At 40.9% G+C, this 19,649-nt stretch overlaps 1 protein-coding gene across 4 annotated transcripts in view; it reads right to left on the bottom strand.

Annotated features, from left to right (window-relative positions):
* MYO16 (myosin XVI) overlaps positions 1 to 19,649 on the bottom strand; it is a 579,449-nt gene that overhangs the window by 45,398 nt on the left and 514,402 nt on the right. For 3 of the 4 annotated variants that reach the window (XM_037896729.2, XM_037896722.2, XM_043535404.1), the window contains exons 30-32: positions 18,964 to 19,210; positions 16,800 to 17,107; positions 12,187 to 13,383 (exon numbers count right to left, since the gene is read on the bottom strand). In XM_037896729.2, coding sequence (XP_037752657.1) covers positions 12,187 to 13,383; positions 16,800 to 17,107; positions 18,964 to 19,210 — 1,752 coding nt within the window. The remainder of the gene's footprint in view (positions 1 to 12,186; positions 13,384 to 16,799; positions 17,108 to 18,963; positions 19,211 to 19,649) is intronic. The other variant, XM_043535412.1, reaches the window with a different exon arrangement.

Raw genomic sequence — 19,649 nt, 5'->3', positions numbered from 1 at the left:
GTTCCAGCAGAACCACTGGATTGGGAGTGTAATGTTCCTCCTCCTCTTCTGCTGGATCCAGGGGCAGATCTGAGCATCCCCTTAAAGGGGAGGCAAAGGGTGACTCCCTGGTAGATCGGATTGACTCTGCAGGGGGGTACTAGTCCCCAGGTCCCCAATATAATAGGGCCAATAGGAGGAGTTAATAATAGGGCCAGTGCGAGGAGTCAACAGATGGTCATGGGGGTCCCCATGGCATGGGGTACCAGCAACTTCAAGACAGATGATGCAGAATTTGCTCTCAAACCAGTGCAGGTCTTTTGGGTGGTGGTAGGGGAAGTACTGTCAGTGCCATTGGAGGGAAGGTATATTCTGTGTATGGGATAGGTGATAAATTCCTTCCAGTGGTCGATTCCCTCAGAAGTGATGTTAGTTCCCTGGAAATAGAGAGACCCAATGGAGGAGGGGTCCAGATCCAGTAGACTGCAAATGTCCTGTGAGATAGCAATGGATTCAAATCTCCCTGGTGTGGGAGGGGTTCTGCTTGTTTGAGCCACGGGATCCAGTGAGGAGGGAGCTACTCCAAGTTGACGGGATCGAACTTCATCAATGCCGATTGATCCCTGGGTTTTAGAGGAGCTGGAGATGACAGCACCAATGGAACACGGTCTGGTACTGATGGAGCCAATGCTTATGGTCTTTCTTGTCATGCCTCTGGGATTTAGGACGTACTAAGTCCTCATGAACTGAGTTGATGGGCTTGCTTACAACTGAATCCAACTTCTTTGAAGTGGATTTAGAGGAAGACTTAGTCTCATGCTTATATCTTTGTCTGTTTGAAGCTGCAGGCAGACTGATACATCTTATTCTCTCTGAAAGAAACATAGCAGGCTGAGGACTGTCAGGACAGGATTTCCCCAGCATATCAGCAGGTACTGTCTGCTTCAACCTCGCAGCTGCCACTGCTGATTAATGATTAATTGATTTATTTCACCTCATAAAGCCTGACTGCCCCCCTACTGCCCATTCTGCAAGTTGTAAGGAGGGACTTTAAAGCAATTATCTGAGGGGGGAAAATCCCATTGCTACTCCTAGGACAAGCAGCAATGAGCCTGCACCATCCCTCCCAGAGTCCCCATTTCATAGCTCTGTCAGTGAAACTACCAGACTGCAGAGTGAGGTGGTGAAGAAACAGCGTTCTTCCATGGAGCAGTTTAGGGTGAGCAAAAGAAAGACCACGTCTGGCTTGCTCATTGGAGAAGAAGCTGCAGAAGCTTAGTAGCATGAACACCAGGAAGTGAAGGAAGGGGAATTAGGCCATAAAGAACCATAATCAGCAGGCACCACTTTGGCTGCCCCTCGAGAGAGCAATATTTCCTTGGTGCACAATCGATCAGTCAGGGGGCAGGAGACAATGATAATAGTAAGGAGGAGGAAGCTGTGATTAGCACAGCACCAGTTACTCCAAATTCTGATCCAGAGACTGATCCCTCAGCAAGCTACTGCCTGGACACCATCAGCTCCTTCTAAAAAAGTTTTCTCCACTACTACTTCAGTTCTGGAAAGGATGGAGTTTGTTAATCATAGCTCCTAGATAGGGGGGATGGTCACATTCTCCCATCTCTGCTGGATATGGTTTTGGTGTACTGCATTTCTCTCAGAAGGAACTGTCCTCCAGCCCATGCAAATACAATCTTCCAACCCCTTCTGGAAAACACATTAAATATACATCCTCCCGGGTTTGGCAACATTTCAAAGTTGATGTTGCAGACAGTACCAGTGCCATCTGGCAACTCTTCGGATGTAGGGACAGTTGGAGCCATGACCTGAAAATGCTGGGGACATCAGAAACGCTGAGTCACTCACATCGACACACCACAGAGCAAACATGCTGCAAGAGGTTATCTCAGGAGAAAAGCAAACAGGCACCGGGGTCTACTACAGAGTAGAGGACAACACCATCAATGCTTTCCATGATTTCATCAGCTAAGTACAGCAACATCACTCAGACTACAGTGAAGTGTTATGGGGGGAGGGGGAAGAGTTTTTTGCAACAGAAAAGCTTCAGAAACAGACTCCATCGAGAAACTGCTGAGCTTGAATTAATGTGCAAACTAGATACCATTAACTCGGGTTTGGGAGTGGCTGGGTCATTACACATATTGAATCTATTTCCCCATGTTAAGTTTCCTCTCACCTTCTTGTCAACTGTCTAAATGGCCATTTTGATTATCACTACAAAAGTTTTTTTTTCCTGCTGATAATAGCTCATCTTAATTAATTAGCCTCTTACAGTTTGTATGGCAACTTCCACCTTCTCTGAATGTATTGTGGCAAATTGCCGGCACTACTTGGACGGGTCTCACGCTTTCTCTTCTTGGGGAGGGTTCAGGGCACCGTTTCTCGCCCCTGAACTGGGGTATTAACTGCCCCACTAGCCTCCTAGTGGAGGGGAGTGGAGAGGGAGGGACCTGGGCCTACCCTCTACTCTGGATTCCAGCCCAGGGGCCCTAGGGATAGCGGCAAACCGCTTGAACTAGCAGTGACTGGCTTCAGGTGCTCTAATTGACTTCAGGTGCTTTAATTAATCTATAGCAAACTTTCTTCCCTCTACAGGGAATAAGGCTCCCTTCTAACACTCTCCTGCTGCCCTCTGGCCATCCTGTATCACAGTATATCTATCTATCTATCTATATCTTCTTACTATATGTTCCATTCTATGCATCCGATGAAGTGGGCTGTAGCCCACGAAAGCTTATGCTCTAATAAATTTGTTAATCTCTAAGGTGCCACAAGTACTCCTATTCTTTTTTATTGAAACTTGTGTAGAAAATGCCTACTAGTGGACTTCCGGTTCTGGGTCAAAAAGGGTTAAAACACTTTGTTCAATATTTCTGACAGAAATGTTTCATAAACATTTCTAACAAAAACATTTCAATGACTCAGAAACAAATTCCCCTCCCCTCATAATTTTTGTTTTATGGAGAATCTCAAAATGTAGAGATTTAATTTCAAATCAAAATTAAAACAAATTTTGAAATCTCAAAATCCTCCACAAAACAGAATGATCATTCTCTGCCCAGGACTAATTATATGGCACAAGACCACTTAACACCATTGTAGGCTCAAGTAAATACCTAGCATGCCCTCCTGCAAAAAGAAACTTAAAAGTTAATAAAGTTGTGGCCTGCCACTTTAAATCTGTTTCACTGTTTCATTCTCCTTCGTGTCCTGATCAAGCTAATAATGGCGCTACAATAACTTTAATCCCTTAGCAATGAAGTCATGCCATTTTTATTACTAAATATATGCATTTTATACGTCAGAACTTTCTGATGTTGCTGCCACAAATGACAGCTTGTTTCAGTTCATTTTTCTTTACTTGTTCTCTCCTCCCCCATGTTGCTGGCAGGCGACATCAATGCACCTCTGCTACGATCAACAAGTGTATGACTCCTGAACAATGCATTCACTGGACCTGCATCTTGGATTCAAGTCTATCTCCATATGCCATTTACATTACTGATTATTTGAAAATATGTTGTTTACATTTTAAAGATTCCAGTCTCATGCTTCTCAGTTACAAGGTGATTTCCAGAATCCAGCAATAGGGATGGAACAGTACTCCAGGCTGTTAGTTTCACTTTCCTATGAAAATAACAGGCTTGTAGATTGCCACCTGAATTCAATGTTACATGTTGAATGTTATTACAGTTTATGGGCTTGCGATACACCTTGGTGCGGAGGTACAGCTTAGTTATTGTGCTCCTGCCGTAGAATGGATGTGGGAGTTAAGGGAGACAACATAATTCAAAACAGAGAGAAACTTAAGAAAGGTTAAGTGTTATATGAAACATGAGGAACTGAATGAAACTCACTTGGAATGGACAATTTAAAAAGTGATTAGAAAAGATTGTGCAGCCCTCCCCCCTTAACTTTTTCGTCTTGAGACAATAATTATAGAAAATCTCTAAAGCCCCAATCCTGCAATGACTTATGTATATGTTTAATCCTAGGCATGCAAGTTTAATGATATAAGCGGGTCTAAATGAGCTCTCCCCTGACATCTAGTGACAAACTGGAGGAGGGGGTGAAGACTTCAGGAGCGGACCAAGTTCTGAGTACCCACCCTCTAGAAATCAGGGCATTTAAAGTTTCCTCTAGTTGGGCAACCAAAAATTGATGCACTCATAATCAAAATCACTTTTAAAAATGTTGACCTAAGTATGTGACTGGAATTAGGTAAATTTGAATGTGGAATACCATACAAATGTACAGGTATTTTAATACGGAGCTGAGAAATTCTGCAAAAATACTCAGAGCATTCACTCAAATTTCAAAATCAATTTGTTTTGGGAGCATTTACACACACCCTTTAGGAGTTTGTTTTCTTTGACTATTGCATCTATTGAGCATTACTAGCAAGAATGTTCACACTAACCTTTCAGTAATCTCAGAAGTGAAATATTTTATCTTTGATAGACACTGCTTGACACAGCAGGTAAGGAAAGTTCTCCCTACACCCATCACCATTGCCCTTCCATAGAGGCTATTAAACAAGACAGCCCACATCCTTTAAAGTTAGGAATATGCAAATATGTTGTGTAAATGTAACAAGAGAAAATTCAATTCAATTCTGCTATTAGGCTACAATGGCCTAATTTTTTTCTGGGAATGATGCCTTGATAAACGCCTGTGCATGACCCAAAAAGGAAAAAAAAAGCATAACACTGTCTAAAATTCCCAAATCACAATAATCTGTTACCTCTCTCTATTGGTTTCTTCAAGACCTTCTACAGATTAAAAGAGAAACACTGGAGGTCAGGGAACACCACAATACCCTGGGATTTATGTGATTTATTGCATGTAGCTAACAGTTCCAATTTTAAATATTTTAAATACTGACTATCAGATCCTCAGAGTGATCTGTTTATGATCAATCCAAGAGAAAAAATACAAAAAAAAAAAATCAAATAAAGGGTAAATTAGAGAGGTATAGAGCTGTGAGGATCCCTCTTTCCCTTCCTTTCTCATTACTTTAGTCTTCCTATCTTCTCCATTCCTCACCCCACCGCTATCCCAATTAAAAACAACAAGAAAAAACCCAACATCAACGAGGAAATATGTAACTAAAGATGTGATGCCAGTTCTTCACCATCTTAATGCACTTGTATGTTACATCCCTGTGCCCCAACTCTTTGTCTATTTTGCATCTTTTCGCGTGAAGACTCTCCTGGACAATGTTTCTTCTCTATGTTTGCACAGCACCCTGCACAATGTGCCCCCAATCCCAACTGCAGCCTTTTGGTCATGTCACTATATAAATATTTACTACTAACGCTAATAAAAAAAATATTTCTGGAATTACAAAAGGTTCATGGAAATTCTCTGAGCAAGAAAAGAGGCTAGGCAGCAAGTTTCTCTGGCCAACTTCATCCCCCTTGTGCTCCTCTAGTAACACAAAGACAACACTACTACCGAGCTAGAAAACGGCCGTAGCATGGAGGAATTTCCAGCATGGAACTGGTGTTGCCAGCTCCTATGTGACCTCCTCAGTAATCCCCTGTTTAGGGGGTCCGTGGCCAACCAGTGTAGGGCTAATTTAGAAGTGACTCCAGCATCAAAGAGTTAAGAGCAGCTCTCTTGATTTCTCCCACTCTGCTGTACCTAGTAGAAATTGGGCACAGCAGCCCTACATTTGTAGAGTAAATTACTCACTTGTGAATTATTCAGCTGTATCCACATATTTAATCTGAAGATTAGTCACAGAAAATATCTGAGTCAGACTGAACTGTGTCAGGTAATTAAGCAGATTTATATAAGCAGGTACTGATCTATGCCAAAGAAGTATTTTGAAGCTTAATTCATTAATATTTTAAAAGTGCTTTGAGATCCTGAGCTAACTAATGCTATATAAGTGCAAAGTATCATATTATCATTTCCTCAGTACTCCTGGATAAAAGAAGACAAAAGGTGACAGTATATCTTTCTATAGTGCTCACAATTTGTAAATTCTTGGTTTTTGTTACAAAAGAAGGAAATCTATTATATTATAATGTAGGAATAATGAGATGCAGATATGAATATTATCTTTATTAAGTTGCTTAAGAGGAAGGGTTGAGTGGCTTATAGGATAAAGGACTGGGATTTCACCTCTCAAACCCCAGAGGAAATTTAATTTGCAATTCAGTATAGAGCTATGTTAGCTACCAACAGTAGCTTACTTTAATCTGCTCATAGTGGGGAATTATTTGCAAGCTATCAAAAAAATACCCTCCTCTGACAGGACGTTCCTTTACAGAGACAAGAACCAAGTTGCTATTTTCCAAAGCTCTACCTAGCATATAACGCATGTTTGTTTGCTAAGATCTAGCTGGAACTAGGATGCCAAAATATCTGCAATACCTGGGGGCCATTAGTAGCTCCCTGACCATCATTGGATAATTATATTGGATAGCATGGAGCTGCTCATTCGCATGTAAGATTATCTGGGAAATGTCTGACTCAGGAAGGGGGTAAAGAGGGGACCCAAAATAGGTAACGGATGTGAAGGATGTGGGTGATGCCCATAACATTTTATGAATATTACATGTCTATCTGATTGTTATTGTGTTGCTTGCTGTATGATTTCAAAGGGGGTAACTCAGACATGAGCTGGCCTGCACATAGACAGGAAAGCAGACAAACACTTCTCATAACCCCCTCTGCCCCCCATTTATTGGTAATTAAAGGACAATGCAGAGAGCCAGCTGCACTGAAGCCTATCCTCAACCCATTTCTGGTGGGGCTGCAGAAATCAGTTTAACCAGGTTTAAGAGATAAAAGAGCTTTGGGACTAATAAATGAACAGCCTTAAAACACAAGGGGAAGACACAGGAACTGAGTGGAAGCAGACTGCATCCCAGTTCCTAGAAGTGGGAGTGCCTTGATAAGTTATGCTTACCTTAGCTTTAGGTAGAACAGTTATCAGTTTAGACTGTTGTGTTAAAACTGTTTGCTCTTGTAATGCTCTGTCCTCCCGTTGAGTTTAACCAATACTTTATTTTTGAAAGACTGTTTGGGCTCACTGCATTCATCATTAGCTCCCAAAGGGAAGATTAATGGGGCTCAAACTCAGTAGAACTTGCTGAGGAATCATGATCAGGATACTGAGCCTGGGTCCCATTCTGAGAAGGGGAAAATCATGGGATTTCTCCCCAAAACAGATGAAGAAAAGAGACCTGTCACCTGGATAAGGACACTTGAAGAGAGGGAGTCAAAGTTGCAGCTAGCCCAGAACTGTGACAATGGGTATTGAAACTTTTACCTTTGAAATCAGTAGCATAATCTAGATAGCAGCGATGGTTTTGTGGTTACGGCACTGAAGTGGGACTCATGAGGGCTGGATTCAAATCCCTGGTAGGGTGACCACCGGTCCCAAAATGCAGAGTTCAAGTCCCAGTCCTGGGCTGAATGACTCTGGGATAGCATTTGTCCCGAATTCCCTGCAGTGCTGCTCCGCACCTGCCCAAGGCTCAGGGGTGGTGCCTGCCTCTTCCCAGCATGGGCGGTAGAGGTGGGCCTTACCCCCCCAACCCAGCCATGAGGTTCTGCCTCTGCTCCTCCTCTTCTCTCAGAGGTCCCACCTCCTGGCCAGACTGGAAGGAGCCAGGCTGTGGTAAGAGCTGCTCAGGGAGGCCAGGACCTTCCACCTGCAATGGGTGGCACTCTCAGGAGGCAGGGACATGGGTTGGGGGCTGCTCTCGGGCACTCCAGCTCCCCACTCAGGATAGATGGAGAGTTTGGGACTCCCCACAGTGGCCTGAGCTTCTGGGCGGCTCTTACCATGGCCTGGCTCTGATTTCCAGCCTAAAGAGGGGGTGGGTCCTCGGGGAAGAGGAGGGATGGAGCCTCAGAGAAGGCAGGGCTCCTGCATGTGTCCTGCTTTTGCTTTTAAAAAGGGGTTGTCACCCTAGTCTCTGGTCTGTCATTTAACCTCTCTGTGCCTCAGTTCCCTACTGTCTGTTTTGTCTATTTAGGTTGTTAACTCTTCAGGGTAGGAATCGTCTCTTGACATGTGAACAGCATGTACATAAATTAGTACAATGGGCCCTGATCGCAGTTGGGGCCTCTAGGTGCTACACAGCAATAATAACACTAATATAAATCCAGCCCAGTTCAGTAGTCCCTGAAAATTATTCCCATCTGCTAGGTGTTACGTGGTCTATGTGAAAAGAGCTGGTGCAGTCTCAATCCAGTCCACAGCAGGCAAATGTCCATGTCACAAAACCACTGGTTAGCATCCTGGTTGGTAGTTTCAACAAAGAGGTCAAGAAATGAATAGCCAGGAGAGTCTTTTCACCCCTTGAGATTGTTCCTCCAGGTCAAGACTGAGGCAGACTATTGAGATTTGCTTGCACTGCCTCTATTGTACTTCTGGGAATAAAGAAAGAACTTTAGTCTCCAAGGCTGTAATCTAGTACCTTTCACACTTGATTTTGAAAAAGTAAATGAACTACTATGGAGAACTCCAAAAACATGCCTTGCTTTTAGTGAGAACTCTGGATGAAGTTTTGGCCTTACTGAATAGCATAATGTCCATTGACTTCAAAAGGGCCTGAATTTCACCCTCTATTTTGAGCTGAAGTCATTGATTGGATTCTACTCTCTTCAGTGAAGAGAATCACATAGTAGTAAACTGAAGAGCACTGTTCTGGACAAACCTTTTAATTTCCATGCGCACATAGCATCGCCTACTATAGATAATCCATTTCAAATAAAGAGAATCTGGGGAAAGAGAGGAACCTTGGAAGAGCTTAAAATACACTAAACAGAATAAGATATTATAAAAATACTAGACAAGCCAGGAAGTTATGCATTTTCCAATATAGTCCTTCAAATTTTGCAAAAATCAATCCACTTCCTTATGTTGCTATCTTATTAAAATGCACCAGAGGTTAAATGAAAGGTAATATTTATAACGGCTGTTACAAGAGAAAGGAACTGAAGATGTGCAGTAAACTAAAATGTGAGCTGCGAAAACACACTGTGTATATTTGTCTGCGTCTTTGACGCAATAGATCCTTTTTCTCATCAACAATTTATATGTAACGATTTATATGTAACGGCGCTTAAATTTATCCAGTAGCTTTTATCTAATAAAATATTGATTTTAAATTTTATGGTATATCTTCCTTGAACTTTGATCTTTCATACTTAGTGCTGTCTTGATGAAACATTTAGGAGTCCAGTATTTTCCATGTGAAAGGTAAATTCAGAGCCGCTAGCTGGCAGGCTTAGGTGATACACTAGCCTCGGTTCACAGGATACCTGAGCTGATCTCCATCTTCTGATCACAGGTGAGGAAAAATGAGTTTGTAGAAATCTCTAAACCTGAGACAACCTTTTGTGTGGATCATAAACGCCAATTTGCAGTCTCTGTTGAAGTGGGCCTACCATGCTGCACTAAAAGGGAAGTGCTTAGGTGCATTGAGAATGCACTTCCACTCTCAATCTAAAAACCACTTCTGAGCCAAAGGCATAATGGTGAGAGAAACCAATGAAATTTGCTCTCCATATATGAAAAAAGCCAAAATATTTTCAATGTATTTTGTCAAATGTGTGTAAAGACTCTGACGTCCACTTTAATGACAATTACTAAATATATTTACTTAATATCCCTAATTTAGTTTGATTCTGCTCTATTATAGTAGCATAAATTAACCCCACCGAAGTCAATGGAGCTGTGCCCATAGAAAATACAATATACAAAAAGTGAGAGGATAATCAAGCCAACTATACATAGTTTTTCATGATGTTTCAAAGTAGGAAATCAGACCCAATTTAAATATGCCATGAATATTTACAGAAACAAAGCTAATTACTGGGCCAGATATGGGTTCAAAGTTGGAAAAGAGGATCATCTATTCAATAATCCCAGATTTTAAATTAACAGATTCTGGTATTAAACAAACTGCTGACACTCCCCACAGACTAGGACTATCCAAGAAGGACAGGCGGCACACTACTCTTTTTGGAGAGAAGCTGCACTGCATATTTTTTTTTTGGTATGTGGTTGTTATTAAATTTAAAAAGTAACATTAAACCAGATGACCAGACTCCACTTTTAAATCAGACATTAAAAGACCTGCCAGCTGCATTATTAATATAGCTAAAGTAACTGCTGACATCAAGATGAACTCTAAGAATTCATAATTTGCACACACACCAGTCTGCAGCATCACTATTCTGTACAATAAAATAAAGTAACAAAATGTCCTAAACCTTTTGCTCCTTGTACAAGGTGAATGATTGAATAAGGATCTGTAAAATATTATGGTCTCAAAAATATGTATGTAAAGTGACAAGCTTCTGGCTCAATTGCATCAGGTACAATGGACTTTGCTCTGCAATCTGAAAGCCTGGTCACCAATTAGGCATTGTGTGTGTGTGTGTGTGTGTGTGTTTCGTTGCAACCCCTCTTGCATTAGATTGGAGACTTAAATTCCTCTAAATGGAGAAACATGGTTGCATTATCCAAACTCATGTCTTCTAGAAAATGTAATAATGAAACTCTGAACTGAAGTCTTCAAATGAAAGTAAATTTACATACAAAATATACAAAATACAGTTTTGCATTCAAGATATTGCCATTGAATTGACATTGTAAACTCATCTTCATATGATGTACTATCTAGTCATTTTCTTTAAACTATTGGAATGTGAAGAAAAACATTTAAATTTGTAGTGTAAGAACTGACTGGTAGAAGAAAAGTAGACATTTCAGAGAAAACTTGAGGAACTGCATAATCTGCTCATACATTTTCTGCATTTTTATTCCCTGATTTCTCACAACTACAAGATATATATTTTATTAAAACAGGCCATTTGTTTCTAATTCATCTGCTTCTGACACAGGTTGTTTTATTTTGTGGGCCAGTTTCTCTGTGAAACTGGAGCAATAGCAAAGTAAGCATTAAAAAAACCCTATCTTCCCTTTGTGATCTCAGAGTAATGTTCCATATTTATAACTGTTTATTGAGGAAGCAACATAGCCAATGACTGTTATAAAATAGGTACCTGAGCTGGAAGAAATACCTTAAAACAGCCCACAAGGAATCAGCAAACTACAACGCATCACAACTTAGGGTGGCGTATGAATTTTTTACATTTCTTTGAACCTGAGCTATGAATAGTTTCTTTTAAAGATGGTTGAAGAGGTGGGCATAATGTTTTATTTTGGCATTATTTTGCTTTAAAACAGGCATTGTTTGCAAAAAGTTGTGAAAATGAAAAACATGGAGATTCTCCTGACTGTAGTACTTCTGAAGAATAGTGCCAGTGAACACATTCTCTCTCTCTCACATGCACACGTACACACACACACACACACACACACACACACACACACACACACACACGTCAGTCTGGCAGTTAGCCAACAAATTGAAAAGACCATACTGGTTCTCCAGAGATGTTATGCTGAGTAATTTGTAGATCTGTTTGTGGTCTTTTGTTTAGAATGTAAGTATTTTTGTAATTTAATTCTATACATATATTCTCTTAATAGTTGGGATCTTAAAATAATCTAGTTATTATTATTAAATACCTATATTGCCATACTTCACAGAGCCTCCATCAGGAAGAGGACCCCATTATGCTAGGTGCAGTACAAACACAAAGGTAGACAATATCTGTGCCACAAAGAGCTTACATTCAAGAGGATAAGTGGCACATGGAGGACAGGAGAGTGGGACACACAAAAACCTATGCAATGTTTGTGTAAAAATATACATTTTTCTCCTTTGCTTTGTACTATACGAATAAAAAAAAAGTATCAGATATCTCAGACTGCCCCAAGACAAAAATCATTACCTAGCCTACCTTAGCCACAATCAGTTAGCAGAGTTCATGTAGGTGGTGGCAGAGTGGGACTTGGAGAGGGAGCTGATGGCACAAAGGGAGTGTATTCACTGCATAAGCATGAGTGTGGAAGAAAGCATGAGGACACTTGTGGGGGAAGTGGATGCTGGAGGCTGGCATAGTTGGTGAAGGTGCAGTTCTGACAGTGTGACAGAAGAGTTACTTACTTACCAGTGCTTTTCAGTTCACTTTTAAATTTAATACCACAACCAAGAGAAGTGGCACAAATATTGAGGTACAGATATTGTCAACTGAGTTTATGCAGAAAGAACACATAGTAAGGTGAAGTATTCCAATCAAGCTTACCTTCAGGCTCCCTAATCTTTCTTCCTGCCGCAGACTTTCGAAGCATACTCCGTCCTGAGTTGAACAAGCTAGTTAACTCATCAAGGGGACTGGTCAAGGGTCTTGAGTTTGTAGGGCTGTATGGAAGTATAGATGATGAGTTGGAGTTTGATTTCCTGTGCTCAGCTCTTGCCACCTTTACTGGGGAGTAAGGCAGCTTGGAGAATGGGGAAGATGAACCTCCAACTTGAACAGGATTTGGTCTCTGAGGTACTTTTGATGGATCTGAGTTTGTTCCTGTTTTCCCTGTATTAACCAGAAGAGTAGCACAAGTCTCTAGGGGGAAAGTAAAATGTGAAGAAGGTCGATAGGAAACAGATGGGGGCATAGGAGGAGGTGGGGGAGGGAGAGGAGGAGGAGGGGTTGAAGGAGGAGATACTCTGCTTGAAACATTAAATACAGCCAAACCTGGGGATGAAGGCCTTTCATTCTCCCCTTTCTGGTTTTTGGAATACTGTGGGGATAGAGGACTTGAACCCTCTGACTGCACAGGGTATTTTAGATTTGTTTCCAGGACAGGAAGCTTTTTCACTTCTAATGGTGTTAGGGGTGATTCATCAGAAGCAGGTGAGCATGTTACAGGGGTTGGAGGAAACACAAGAAGTGGGGGTCTATGGGGAAGCAAGTTTGGGAAAGGGGCTGGAATGTCATAAGAGTCTTTATAGCCCAAGGCTGCTTGATTATTTGCATCAAGTTCTTCAACTGGTACAGAGTTTTTGATCTCAAACAGCAGCGGAGGAGATCTGGTCACTAATGGAACCATCCCATTACCATTGCTGCCTTCTTCCGGTAAAAAATATTTCATCTCTTCATAAACAGACTCTCCTTGGTCTGGGCTTTCTGGTTCAGCAGAACTATTCATCATAGCATTCCCTACCATTTCAATATACACCGGCTCAGTTTCCTCCTCTTCCTGTGACATACACAAACTCAATGTGTTGTGATGTGGCCCATCAGCAGAAGCTGCTCTTTGTATTGTCATAATGTCATGACCACCTGTTTTAGATACATTTGAATGTTTCACATCCCCAGGCTTTTGGCCAGATATCTCTTCATAAGAGCCACTGAGCTTTGTGTTGGGACTTCTTTTTGGCTTTCTGGGAGGAATCTTTTTCATGGTGCTATAATCATCACTGTGTGGCCTTGGTCGGGTCAATACTGAAAGGGAAATATATATATATATATTAACAACAGATCAAGGTCTTGAGTCTTCTGCAAGATAACGGCTTACAAAGGTTTTGTACTTAAACCTTAATTCGATAGCATTCAAGGTATTGTAATGAGCTCTGGTCAAAAGCTAACCCACACACATATGGAGTAAGAGATAAGACTTGGGACTTTGTGCTTCAAAAACCACTGGCCTCTATCACTGGAGGTGAAGAGATGGAATCTTGCCTTGCTATCAGTAGTATTAAAGTTTAGTCATCAAAGTAATCAGTAATACCGGAACATGAGGGAGGACATTCTCTCAAAGGTTGAGAGCTGGCATAACCAGGTTGTAGTTACCCTCCTCACAGCCTGTGGTGCAGGAGGTGAGGAGGGGAAGTGGATGGCATGCGAGGGGCTATCCTCCACTGGTAATTGATCCCTTAGAACCCTGGCTAGCTGTCACCAGTTAGAGTAGCCCCAGGCTCCACTTGGGGTAGAGAATCATGGAGCTATAGCTGACTCTTTGGACAGACCTCCAATCTGTCATTCCCATCAGAACTTGGGTACAGTAAAGAATCTGCTCCAATAATTTCACATTTATTTAGCCCATGTACCTTCAAAGATGCTAGGTGACTTATAAATTAGTATATATACACTTTCCCTGACTTCCTGAGGAAACTACAATCCGTCAGTGATCTTCCAGAAAACACCCTCCTGGCCCCTATGGATGTAGAAGCCCTCTATACCAACATTCCACACAAAGATGGACTACAAGCTATCAGGAACAGTATCCCCGATAATGTCACGGCAAACCTGGTGCCTGACCTTTGTGACTTTGTCCTCACCCACAACTATTTCACATTTGGAGACAATATATACCTTCAAGTCAGAGGCACTGCTATGGGTACCCGCATGGCCCCACAGTACGCTAACATTTTTATGGCTGACTTAGAACAACACTTCCTTAGCTCTCGTCCCCTAACAACCCTACTCTACTTGTGCTACACTGATGACATCTTCATCACCTGGACCCATGGAAAAGAAGCCCTTGAGGAATTCCATCATGATTTCAACAATTTCCATCCCACCATCAACCTCAGCCTAGACCAATCCACACAAGCAGTCCATTTCCTGGACACTACGGTGCTAATAAGTGATGGTCACATAAACACCACCCTATACGGGAAACCTAATGACTGCTATACTTACCTACATCCCTCCAGCTTTCATCCAGGACACACCACACGATCCATTGTCTACAGCCAACCTCTAAGATACAACCACATTTGCTCCAATCCCTCAGACAGAGACAAACTCCTACAAGATCTCTATCAAGCATTCTTAAAACTACAATACCCACCTGCTGAAGTGAAAAAACAGATTGACAGAGCCAGAAGAGTACCCAGAAGTCACCTACTACAGGAGAGGCCCAACAAAGAAAATAACAGAACACCACTAGCTGTCACCTTCAGCCCCAACTAAAACTTCTCCAGCGCATCATCAAAGATTTACAACCTATCCTGAAAAACGATCCCTCACTCTCACAGATCTTGGCAGACAGACCAGTCCTCACTTACAGAGAGCCCCCCAACCTGAAGCAAATACGCTCCAGCAACCACACACCAAAAACACTAACCCAGGAACCTATCCTTGCAACAAAGCCCGATGCCAACTCTGTCCACATATTTATTCAAGTGATACCATCATAGGACATAATCACATTAGCCACGCCATCAGGGGCTCGTTCACCTGCACATCTACCAATGTGATATACGCCATCATGTGCCAGCAATGCCCCTCTGCCATGTACATTGGCCAAACTGGACAGTCTCTACGCAAAAGAATAAATGGACACAAATCTGACATCAGGAATCATAACATTCAAAAACCGGTTGGAGAACACTTCAACCTCTCTGGCCACGCAGTAAAAGATTTAAGGGTGGCACTTTTGCAACAGAAAAGCTTCAAAAACAGACTCCATCGAGAAACTGCTGAGCTTGAATTAATATGCAAACTAGATACCATTAACTTGGGTTTGAATAGAGACTGGGAGTGGCTGGGTCATTACACATATTGAATCTATTTCCCTAAAGTTAAGTATCCTCACACCTTCTTGTCAACTGTCTAAATGGGCCATCTTGATTATCACGACAAAACGTTTTTTCTCCTGCTGATAATAGCTCATCCTAACTAATTAGCCTCTCACAGTTTGTATGGTAACTTCCAACTTATCTGTATGTATGTATATATATCTTCTTACTATATGTTCCATTCTATGCATCTGATGAAGTGGCTGTAGCCCACGAAAGCTTATGCTCTACTAAATTTGTTAGTCTCTAAGGTGCCACAAGTACTCCTGTTCTTTTTACATATACACTAACATTAACATAAATAAAAATTGTCATTATTTCAAAGAACCATTTGATTGTAGATAAATGATTCCTCCCTAGCACTGCTGGATACAGAAGGCCCAAACACTGTGCAACTGCTGCAGTTTCACTGAACTGGGATAGAAAGCCTCAAACATGGACTGGAACTCTCCATCCCTTAACTGCTTCTCTCCCCTCTGGAGCACAAGGAGCGGTTTCAGGGGTGGATGGGACAGAAGGAGGATAGGAAAGATGGAAATAGATCTGACATAGACACATCAACCTAAATGATCAGGCAAAGAGGACATGCAGGGCCTCTAGCCACCATACTAGTGGCTACAGAGTGGTTGTACATTATTTCCCACCCCGATTGCAGCAGAGGAAGGATCTGCTAGCCTCTAGGCAAAATCTGATTACTCGGGCTTAACAAGGGAGAGTGAAAAGCATTTCTTCCTCTTTAATTTGAAGAAGGCAAGGGAGCAAGACTACTTTAATCAGAATTGCAGTTTACACACTGAATGCTTTGAAACATTTGTGGACTTTCATTCTATTTCAGTATGATCTGCGTACCATTACATCCAAGTTCACCACATGTGAATTCTCATATAAGTCACTTAACTCACAACTAAAGTGAGGCTCTCTGGTGTGGTTTATTCTTGTGCCTTCATATTAATGTGGAGAGAAAGAGTAGATAATTTAGAGCTAACCTGGTAAAATTCAACATTCAAAATGTTCTACTTTAGCTGTCAAAAGAATTATAACACTGTTTAAAAGGTAAAATAAAATAGTTAATAGGGCAGAATGGCTAAAATTGACACAGCTCACTTATCTCCAGGGAGAACTCTGTAAATAGGTTTTTGTTGTTGACAAACTACGAAATTAGAACAAATGAATAGTTATTTTCTGATTTAGAAATTACTGATAAATTGGCAATTTTATTTACTGCCACTGAAGAAATTCTAAGGAAATGAGACTTTATGAAGGCATCTGAAAATGTTTTAAAGATTCAGAGTCAAAAGATCAATGTTTGTGTGGGTTACTTCCTTTCTGCCTAACCTTCATTAGCTGTTTCCTTAGAAGCTGCCGACAGGCAAGCGCTAACGGCCTCGTATGAAGCGCTCAGTCGTGTGTTGGGGTCCCTCTTTGGTTTGGGAGGAGGCTGTTTCCTTGGTGATGGCAGGTTATTACTATCATCCATGCTGAACACAGAGTGCAGGGAGGGGGATCTGATGGATGATCCAGCCACAGAATGTACCAAGACATCCACTGCCATGGGGACAGGCACAGAACTGGAATGAAAATGCTTAGGCATACGGCAGCCGGCAAAGCTGTCCTCAGAGACTTTCCCACCCCTGTCTTCAGCTCTGAAAACACAGAAAAGATGCCCAGATGCATTATTCAAATGATAACAATGAACCTGTTCATGCAAACATAACAATGGCTTTTTGGTAAACAATCTTCCAACACCCCTGGTGTGCCTAGAGGGTATGTAGTAATCTTCTGACAAACAAATCCAGATCAAGCTGCTAGCATTCTTCCATTTCCTGTGTTATGATAAAAGAGGACACTGGATCTTTTTCACCCAAACACAGCTTTCCTCAAGCACTTTCATATTGTTGATCAGACATTCATTGAATGAATTGTTCACACTTTGATTGTTAAGCACAATCAAGAGCTAGGATTTCAATCTGAATGATCATTTCTGGGAAATGCATTTTAATAGAAAGTTACTGAGGCAGCAAATGCTGAACTTTCATCACTGTTTTCTAAAAAAGACAACTAGAAATTCTGCTTATGAAATCCAGATCTTTAAAATATTGTAACCTTTTAACAGATGAATTTGGCTTTGTGTTATATCCTACCAAAACACCAACACAAGTCTTCTTGTTTAAGCTTTCCTCTATTATCATTTTGAGCGCAACTGTGGATTTTTCTAACTTATTGTAGTGATTGTACTTAAAATCTCTGCAGTTTCCATTATATACTGGAAAATAACGTTGCGAGCTCAATTCCAACAAGCTGGTGAAAATGAGACCTCCCCCCCCCACCCCCCGCACCAAAATCCTTCAACCTTAAAAAGCAAGAGTTACTTAGATTAAAAGTAACTGAAGACACCTTCCAGATGTCTAAAACCAGCCTTGTAATACAGTGTAGTAACATACTGTAGTAACTAAAAGATGGCAGTACAATAACTTTACAAACAAGCTCTCCAGCATTTGTTTTTATAATTGTATTTCTGCATGGCAGATCACCAGCAGAGCTGGATTCAACTACAGGATATAGCCAGCTGCCCATGTAGTACATGAAATAGCTAAAGATGAAAGCTTGGTGCTCAGTGGATAATTTGTTTTCAGTGTAATGTTTAATTACAGTCTTTCCTACAAAGGCATTTCCTTCAGTATGTAATCACTGGGATATCTGAAGTTAATTAAACAGACCCACTGTCATTTTTACTTCAATAAAAATCATCTGACAGAGTCAACGGAGGCAAGGGGGAGCTGTTTCTGATAAGATACAATGAGCTGGAATCAAGCTCCTGTGGAAAAATAAACATTCCTATGATCAGTGAGTTATAGACACAGATAATAAGTTTCTATTACAAAAACCACCTCTCCATGCAGGTATCTGTACAGGGATGGATGCTAGAATATTTGCTAGATTTGCTAGAATAGGTTCATTAAACTTCCAATTAAAGCCAAATGTTAGGCGATTTTTTAAATGAGAAGAAAAGATCCTCTTAGCAATCTGTCTATTAGGCACATTTCTCAGTCTGGACTTCACTGCCTTTTTTATGCCTTCATAGCTGTTCCTGTTATCTTGACACGTATCCAGCTGAATTTGCTAAGTTAGAGTTATTATTATTATTATTTATTTATTAAAGTCTCACTTAAAATCTATTTCACTTATACTGAAAGACTATTTATTTTTAAATGCTAAAATGTCTGAGAGATTTAAACAATAGTTATTGTATGTGCTGGTGCCTCCTGAATCTGATATCTTGTACATCGTTGCTTTATGCAGCTAAAATTAATTACTTGATTTGGCTTTACAAACTAGAAAAGTATTTAATGAAGACTCAAGAGTCATTTAATCATACATTTAAAGAAGCCAGAGTCAAGTTTACATATGAGCATTATTACTGCCATTACTAGCATAGACTGCACTGAGAACTTTAGGAAAACTGATTCCTACAGTTAGAGAAGTTGCTTTCCCTCCTTACCTTTTGGGGGCTTCTTCTTGCCTGTTTCTAACCTCTAACTTTTCCCTACAGTAAGCAGCATTCATTTCATTGCGGAGCTGGTCATTTTCCCGAGCAATGTCAGAAGCATTCTGAATGACCAAAGCATCATATGCTTTCAGCCCCATATCCTCTGCATTCTGCAGAAAGCCTTTGATTGATGTGACCTCTTGCTGTTTGATGCTCATCTTCTGTAGCAAACGCTGGCGAGCTAGAAATCCTCTTACAACTGCCATAATGGAAGAAAAAAAGATATAGATCAATGAAAGATAGAATTCAACAATGAATAACTTAATATTATTGTGCATTCAGCTGTAAAATGGATAGTGTGAATAAATATCTAGCAATATTCCTTTATAAAAGGAGAAAGAAATATTAGGCTCTCTCTACCAATTGCATACCAAAATGGACAATATGCATTTTTTGCTCACTAATAACAATGCCTAAACTGAGGCATAGTAATAAACTCATTTACCAGTTTGAGTTACCAGTACTCAGTATTTAGTTTCACTGGCAATTTTTCTCCCCTTTGCTTATATCACACTATGAAGCTTACGATAGGGAGTGTGAGAGGAGAATATTATGGCACAAATACAAAACATCATTTGGCTCACAATGTGCTAATTTTCTATATGATAGAATGTACAGTTTGTCAACTTCCTCATAGT

The sequence above is a fragment of the Chelonia mydas genome, chromosome 1, assembly GCF_015237465.2.
Source record: "Chelonia mydas isolate rCheMyd1 chromosome 1, rCheMyd1.pri.v2, whole genome shotgun sequence".
In the NCBI taxonomy this organism is placed as follows: Eukaryota; Metazoa; Chordata; order Testudines; family Cheloniidae; genus Chelonia; species Chelonia mydas.
Note: the sequence above shows the minus strand (reverse complement) of the source record. Positions and strands in the feature narration are given on the sequence as shown.